The sequence below is a fragment of the Oratosquilla oratoria genome, chromosome 38 (assembly GCF_046742065.1).
Source record: "Oratosquilla oratoria isolate Oo_2021 chromosome 38, ASM4674206v1, whole genome shotgun sequence".
Classification (NCBI taxonomy): Eukaryota; Metazoa; Arthropoda; class Malacostraca; order Stomatopoda; family Squillidae; genus Oratosquilla; species Oratosquilla oratoria.
The window spans coordinates 42,095,837-42,103,336 of NC_134814.1; the positions used below are offsets into that span (position 1 = coordinate 42,095,837).

A 7,500-nucleotide genomic window follows, 5' to 3' on the forward strand; every position below is an offset into this window, starting at 1 on the left:
TGGTTGTAGGGGGATAGCCAGGTGAAGTATTTAGACAGGGCCTTCTGTGACAAAAATAGGAAGCATAGGAGCCAGGTGTGTTTCCCCGAGACGGGGATAGGTGATGTTAGAGACAGGATAGAAGAGTGTATAGTCAGGAAAGGTATGAAACCCATAATTTGCTTGAGTGGTGGGGAGAATGACATAGGTAAGTTAGGGAATGAGGAATTGTTTGCGCGGTTCCGGGATGCGCTAGATAATATTAGGAATAAGGGAGGGGTTCCTGTTGTATGTGGAATCCTTCCAAAGCGTAGAGCTGGAGACATGTGGCATTCCAGGGCTAATACGATGAATTGTAGGCTGGTAAAACATTGTAAGGGTAATGGATGGGCATTTGTTGACAACTGGGATAGTTTTTATGGTAAGAATCCTCTGTATACAAGGGACAGGGGGCAATTGTCACCCAAAGGATTTCGGCTCCTTGCAGAATCCCTTGAGCGAGAAGTAGGCATCCTGCAGTTTTTTTCGTGTAGATTACGTGGGGGTTGGGGGGATGTCGGAATATAGTTTAGACAATAGAAAAAAGCTCAGAGAGGAACTGTGAAAAGAATCACCTAATCAGGTGGAGGGAGGATAAACTAAAAGTTTACTATACAAACAGCAGAAGCGTAACAAGCAAAATTGATTTGCTGCAAGGTAAAACCGTAAAACATGCGTAGAGAATTTTGATGTTATGGCTATTACTGAATCCTGGATCAAGATGGCTGATAGACATTTCCTTACGGAAATCGAAATAGAAGGGTATAATTTTTTTTTCTCAAGGACAGGGTTAGCAGGAATGGGGGAGGAGTAGCACTTTTCGTTAGATATATAATAAACTGTATTACCAACAGTTCAATTAAGGAAGAGGATAGTACGGAATCTATTTGGGTAGAGATTATAGGCAGGAATAAGAAACTTATTATTGGCGTCCTATATAGATCTCCTAACCTCAGGATTGGGCAGACTGATCCCTTGATTCATGAAATTCGCAGAGCGTCACAGTACAAAAACGTTGTGATCATGGGAGATTTTAATTATAGAAACATTGACTGGGAAATTTTAGTAAGAGATCAGGAAGCGCAAATTTTCCTAGATGCGGTGCAGGATAATTTCCTTAAACAAATGATTAACGATCCTACGAGGGGAGAGAATTCTCTGGACTTGCCTTTAACTAACAATGAGCACCTAACAAATAACGTAAAAGTGGGAGATAGTCTCTAGTGATCATCAAGAAATAAGATTTAATATTCATTGGGAAGAATTAAAAAGTACGAATAGCGTTCTAGTACCGGACTTCAGGATGAGAGGGTATATGACATTTGATCACTTACGAGACCGACACAGAGGGTTGTGACGGATAAAAATATACGGACAGTCCGGACGTCATTAGCGTGGTCAGGAGTCAGGTCACGGAGGGTAATATGCGTACCTTGGGTCATCAGACCGGTCATCGATTTAGATTAAATGTAAAGTAACCTAACAGCTTTAATTCTAAATGCACAAAATAAACTTATTTCCCTGATGTCAATGCGGAAGAATAGTAATATTCCCAAATGGATGACGGACAGGCTGAAATATGAGATCGGAGTGAAAAGAGGACTTTACGTAAGAATAAAAAACGGGGAAAAACACACCTTAAGATCCAGACAGAATGATATAGCAAGACTGGTTAAAAAGAACACGCGCACAGAGAAACGTGAAATTAAGGTTGCCAGACAAGCGAGATTCAACTCCAAGGGGTTCTTTCATTTCTACAAAACAAAATAAAAGGAAAAGATAGGTCCAATTAAAAACGACGAAAATGTCATGATAGAATCGGAGAAAAAAAAAAAAGAGTGAGGAAGGAGAGGTTAGATAAGGTACCTGACTACGATCCGATTTTCAGTGGGGATGAAGAAAGTAGACTATCAAATATCAACATTAGTAAGTTAGAAGTAATCAAATAGATTGAAATACTTAAAACTACAAAATCCCCAGGTCCAGTCGAAAATTTCCAAGCGTGTTAAAACTGTAAATTTGAAATCTGCGACCAGTTAACAGAGATATTTAGTAAGTCGGTAGACACTGGTTTTATGCCTGTTGCTTGGGGGCAGGCTAACGTTGTTCCTGTTTTCAATAAGGGAGATAAATCGTCTATATGTAACTACAAGTAATCAGTCTGACATCAGTTATAGGTAAAATGCTTGAATCAATAATATTCAATATATTCAGAGGTTACATCGAGAGACATAATTCGATTCGTGACTCACAACATGGTTTCTCCAAGGGTAAATCATGTGTGACTAATCTTCTATCTTTTTACACTAACGTATATACAGCGTCAGATAACAATGAGAGTTATTTACCTTGACTTTAGCAAAGCGCTTGAGAAAGTGACCCTCCAGAGACTAATAAATAAAATAAAAGCCCATGGCATAGGAGGAAAAATGTTAGAATGGATTAGAGCTTAGATCAGTGTCAGAAAACAGCGTAAATGGCGTAAAATTCAAATGTGGGGGTGTTTCTAGTGGAGTTCCCCAGGGCTCGGTTTTGGGTCCCTTATTGTTCATTGTGTACATAAACGACTTGGACAATGGGATTAATAGTGATGTTAGTAAGTTTGTGGACGACACTAAAATAGGACGCCTAATTAGGTCAGGAGACGACGCCGAGATTCTGCTTGATGATCTTAAATTGTTCACATGATCGGTGAAATGGCAAATGGACTTCAATATCTCAAAGTGCAGCGTGTTAAACGTAGGGCTACACATCCCCGAAAACAGTATCTTAGATAGCACGTTTTTAGAGAAAACTGAGTACGAGAGAGACTTGGGAGTTCTAGTGAGTCCTAACATTAAATCCAGGAAACAGTGCATTAGTACCAGGAATAAAGCTAACAGAGCACTAGGTTTCATTGCTAGGACGGTTACGAATAGAAGTGCAGAGGTAATTATCAAACTCTATCTAGCGTTAGTTAGACCTATCCTTGACTATGTGGCACAGTTTTGGTCTCCGTCTTATAGAATGGACATCAATTCACTAGAATCAGTACAGAGGAGAATGACCAAAATGATACATGGGCTCAAAAATTTACCTTACGAAAAGAGGCTTAGGCACCTTACACTTTCTGGAAAGACGTAGACTGCGGGGTGCATCAAAGGCTTTAACAAGGATGACGCAAACAAGGTCATTATATTAAGACAACAGGGTAGGACTCGCAGTAATGGATTTAGATTGGACAAATTTAGATTTAAGAAGGAACTAGGAAAGAATTGGTTTACTAATAAGGTGATCAACGAATGGAATAGACTTAGTAATCATGTAGTGAGCGCTGAAACTATCGGTTGTTTTAAGAAACGGTTAGACAACTTTATGGATGGGGATGACAGGTGGTACCTACAGTGTCAAATTTGACATACGAACAAAGATTGGAGAAATTACATCTGTCAACATTGGAACAGAGAAGAGAAAGAGGTGATTTGTTGACCATTTACAGAATTATGAAAGGGATGGAAATTCTCGATAGAGACGACTTATTAAAGTGGGACAAAAGAGAAACAAGAGGACACAAAAAGAAACTAAAGAAAGACAGCTACAGAAGAGACCTGAAAAAAAGCTTCCCACATAGAGTGATTGATGTCTGGAACAAACTAAACGGAGAAACAGTGAATGCCAGAACTATACACGATTTTAAGAATAAACTGGATGTGGAGAGATACGAAAACGGGTCACTACGAGCATAGCTCTCGTCCCGTAAAATACAACTAGGTAAATACAACTAGGTAAATACACACGACTCGGTGGCGCGGTTGATAGAGTCCCTGACTGTCACTGTGGTGGTCAGGGTTCGAATCCTGCCCAGGGCTGAAATAATTTCAATATCGCTGCGCTTGGAGTCGTTACTCCAACTCTCGTGGGCGATGAGTTGTGTGTGTGTGTGTGTGCGTGTAAGGTCACAGCATTACCCATACATCGGTCATACGAGCTCTGATCTCTCTTCTGGGAGGGAAATAGCTGTCGATCACGAGCCCAGCACGGGATCCAAAGACCAAGACCAAGGTGAACACACACACACACACACACACACACACACACACACACACACACACACACACACACACACACACACACACACACACACACATATATATATATATATATAGGTAAATTTAGGGAGCAGGTTTTCTTGGAGACATTTTCTATTAAATAATACAGCATACTCAGCACTGGAAATCTTCTTCCTTAAACTTTCTATCCTTCTCGCTATTTTCCTTTCTGTAGGAGGAAGGGAGAACACAATATCACCAAATGGAACCATATTGATTTTGGAAATAAAAACAAATTCATTACTTACAACGTTTCGCCTATGCTTTAGGCATCTTCTGGTAATTTTAATTTTTAAATCTACAAATCATGATCATATATACAATGTATACAAAATGAACTAGGATAGGTACTTTTTGTTTAAATTCTTCTTGGCGCCCCGTGGGATGCCCCGAACAGCTCCAGGGTTCCACACATATTTAATTGTATATTAATTGCTGGTAGGAGATTCTTTATTAATACAGCTTCCAAACATTTTAATTTTCTCTTATTGGTGTTCTTTGCTAAAATCGATGTACTACTATTCAAAACGTCCCGCGAAATATTCATCTTATGAATTTTAGAAACGTGCGATTTTATTGCACCATTCTGCATATGAAAAGTAAGCCTTTGAGACAAAGTTTGAGTTGTGTGTCCAATGTACTCGTCATTGCATTGTTGAAAGGGCATGAGTATTTGTACACAACGTAACTTTGTTTTGAAATATCTTTTTCTCCTGATAAGTTGTTTTTCATGATAAGTGATGCAGTTCTGGGGTTACGATAGTATATAACCAATTGTAAGGAGTCCTCTTGCTTCTTGGGTTTACAATTTTTATGAATGATATTTTTAATGACTTTTTCATCTGTTTTATATGCGGATGTCATCGTACTCTGGTAGTAAATATTTATAGTACTCTTCGAATTTTCTGTATTACCAAGTACAGAATTAAATTTCTCCATTTTATTTCTAATTTCTTTGTCGATATCACACATCGAGAACCCATTGTTTGTCAATATTTGTTTGATTCTGTTCAATTCTTGGTGGAGGAGGTACCAGTTCGAACATATTTTAAAAGCTCTCGTAATGTACGCGCGTATAACGCTGATTTTATATTTTGATGGGCATTCACTTAAACCATTTAAGCATCTACCGGAGTTAGTTGGTTTCCTGTAAACACTTGTAGTAAATGCACCCTCTGCTCCGTCTACCCAAACATCTAGGAAGGGGATCTTATTACCGATACTTTCCTCCACGGTAAAATGCAGGCAAGATTTTGCTTCCATCATTTCCTTAAGTGTATCGAGCTGTTCTTTACCTTCTATGTCTACGAAAATGTCATCTATATACCTAACATACAAAAAAGGTTTAGGATTCACAGCATCAAGGATGGAGTTCTCAATATGGCACATGTATGCCTGTGCAAATAAAACCCCTAGGGGGCTGCCCATAGCTACACCGTCAATTTGGAAATACATACGGCCTGAAGGGCATCTGAAGGGTGCTTCCTTAGTGCAAACCCGGAGCATTTTCTCAAGGGTATCACGTGGTAATTTTGGTGGAGGTAAGCTATTGTGGTTAAAGACATTCTGCAGGATTATCTGAATAGTTTCTTCTACGGGAAGATTCGAAAAAAGACTTTCAACGTCCAGAGAAGCTAACATTCCTTGAGGGGCTGTACTCCTAAGAATATCCACAAATTCATACGTGGAACGTAGTGAGTGGAGAGTAGGAATATACGGGGTTATTAAATCATTAAGCTGCTTAGCTAATTGGTATGTAGGTGTAGGTATCTGCGAAATAATTGGTCTTAATTTGCATCCAGGTTTGTGGGTTTTGACGTTACCATAAAAGTAACCTGGCTCATAATGTCCTTGTAAATTATGAAATTTGACACCGTCGATAACGGCATTTGCGTTATTAATTAGATCAGTCACTTTTTTCCGAATTCTATCTACAGGGTTCCTTCTAATTTGTAAGAATTTGGACGAATCCTGCAATAAACTGTCAACTTTGTCGAAATAGTCCGAACGGTTGAGAATAACGAATAGGTCCGATTTATCCGCTCTGCGTATCACTATATCCTTGTTCTCGCGAAGTTCTTTAGCAGCCTGCCGTAACTCAGCCGTAAGAAGGGAACCACCTCCAACACCTCTATGCTTGGTGCTTTCAGCCTGCAATTGTTCCTTCACATCCTTATGAAGTTCACACAAGTTCCTATAAAGTAGCTCTAGTTCAGCAGTTTTTTCAATTTTCCTAAACTTAGGCGGAACGTTGTAAGTAATGAATTTGTTTTTATTTCCAAAATCAATATGGTTCCATTTGGTGATATTGTGTTCTCCCTTCCTCCTACAGAAAGGAAAATAGCGAGAAGGATAGAAAGTTTAAGGAAGAAGATTTCCAGTGCTGAGTATGCTGTATTATTTAATAGAAAATGTCTCCAAGAAAACCTGCTCCCTAAATTTACCTATATACGCCTTCATGACAGAGCAGTGCAGCAGAAACAGTTTACGCTCGACTTCAGACGGAGGCTGTTGTACGAGCAAGTAGAAGAAAAGAAAAAACTAATCAAGAGCCTTAATACGGAATTAGACGAGACCTTAGAAGAATTCCGTAATTGTGTTATCGCTTCTGATCTAAGAGACCAGATAGAGAGGGCTTTACAGCATAGCCTCTCTATGTACATCAACTCCACAGAAACTCGTGTGCAGAAGAAACTAAGCCGTTTGTACGGAAGTAAGGTCTTACTTCCAAAAAGTACGGACGGTTACCTCAACCTTTCGAACTACATTCTATCGGATATTCAAAAGGAATTCCTTAACTTGGGATTAAAGTGCAACTACATGCCTAAGTTTAGGAAAATTGAAAAAAACTGCTGAACTAGAGCTACTTTATAGGAACTTGTGTGAACTTCATAAGGATGGTAAAATTAATATGAACCCAGATGTGAAGGAACAATTGCAGGCTGAAAGCACCAAGCATAGAGGTGTTGGAGGTGGTTCCCTTCTTACGGCTGAGTTACGGCAGGCTGCTAAAGAACTTCGCGAGAACAAGGATATAGTGATACGCAGAGCGGATAAATCGGACCTATTCGTTATTCTCAACCGTTCGGACTATTTCGACAAAGTTGACAGTTTATTGCAGGATTCGTCCAAATTCTTACAAATTAGAAGGAACCCTGTAGATAGAATTCGGAAAAAAGTGACTGATCTAATTAATAACGCAAATGCCGTTATCGACGGTGTCAAATTTCATAATTTACAAGGACATTATGAGCCAGGTTACTTTTATGGTAACGTCAAAACCCACAAACCTGGATGCAAATTAAGACCAATTATTTCGCAGATACCTACACCTACATACCAATTAGCTAAGCAGCTTAATGATTTAATAACCCCGTATATTCCTACTCTCCAC

At 39.2% G+C, this 7,500-nt stretch overlaps 2 protein-coding genes across 2 annotated transcripts in view; one reads left to right on the forward strand and one right to left on the reverse strand.

The window, feature by feature from the left end:
* LOC143019912 (uncharacterized) overlaps positions 1–6,999 on the reverse strand; it is a 9,108-nt gene extending 2,109 nt beyond the window's left edge. The window contains exons 1-2 of the mRNA XM_076175889.1: positions 6,974–6,999; positions 5,564–6,300 (exon numbers count right to left, since the gene is read on the reverse strand). Coding sequence (XP_076032004.1) covers positions 5,564–6,300; positions 6,974–6,999 — 763 coding nt within the window. The remainder of the gene's footprint in view (positions 1–5,563; positions 6,301–6,973) is intronic.
* Positions 7,000–7,017: 18 nt separating this feature from the next.
* Positions 7,018–7,500, forward strand: part of LOC143019913 (uncharacterized) — a 10,125-nt gene continuing 9,642 nt past the window's right edge. Inside the window, exon 1 of the mRNA XM_076175890.1 lies at positions 7,018–7,500. This exon is cut by the window's right edge and continues 241 nt beyond it. Coding sequence (XP_076032005.1) covers positions 7,018–7,500 — 483 coding nt within the window.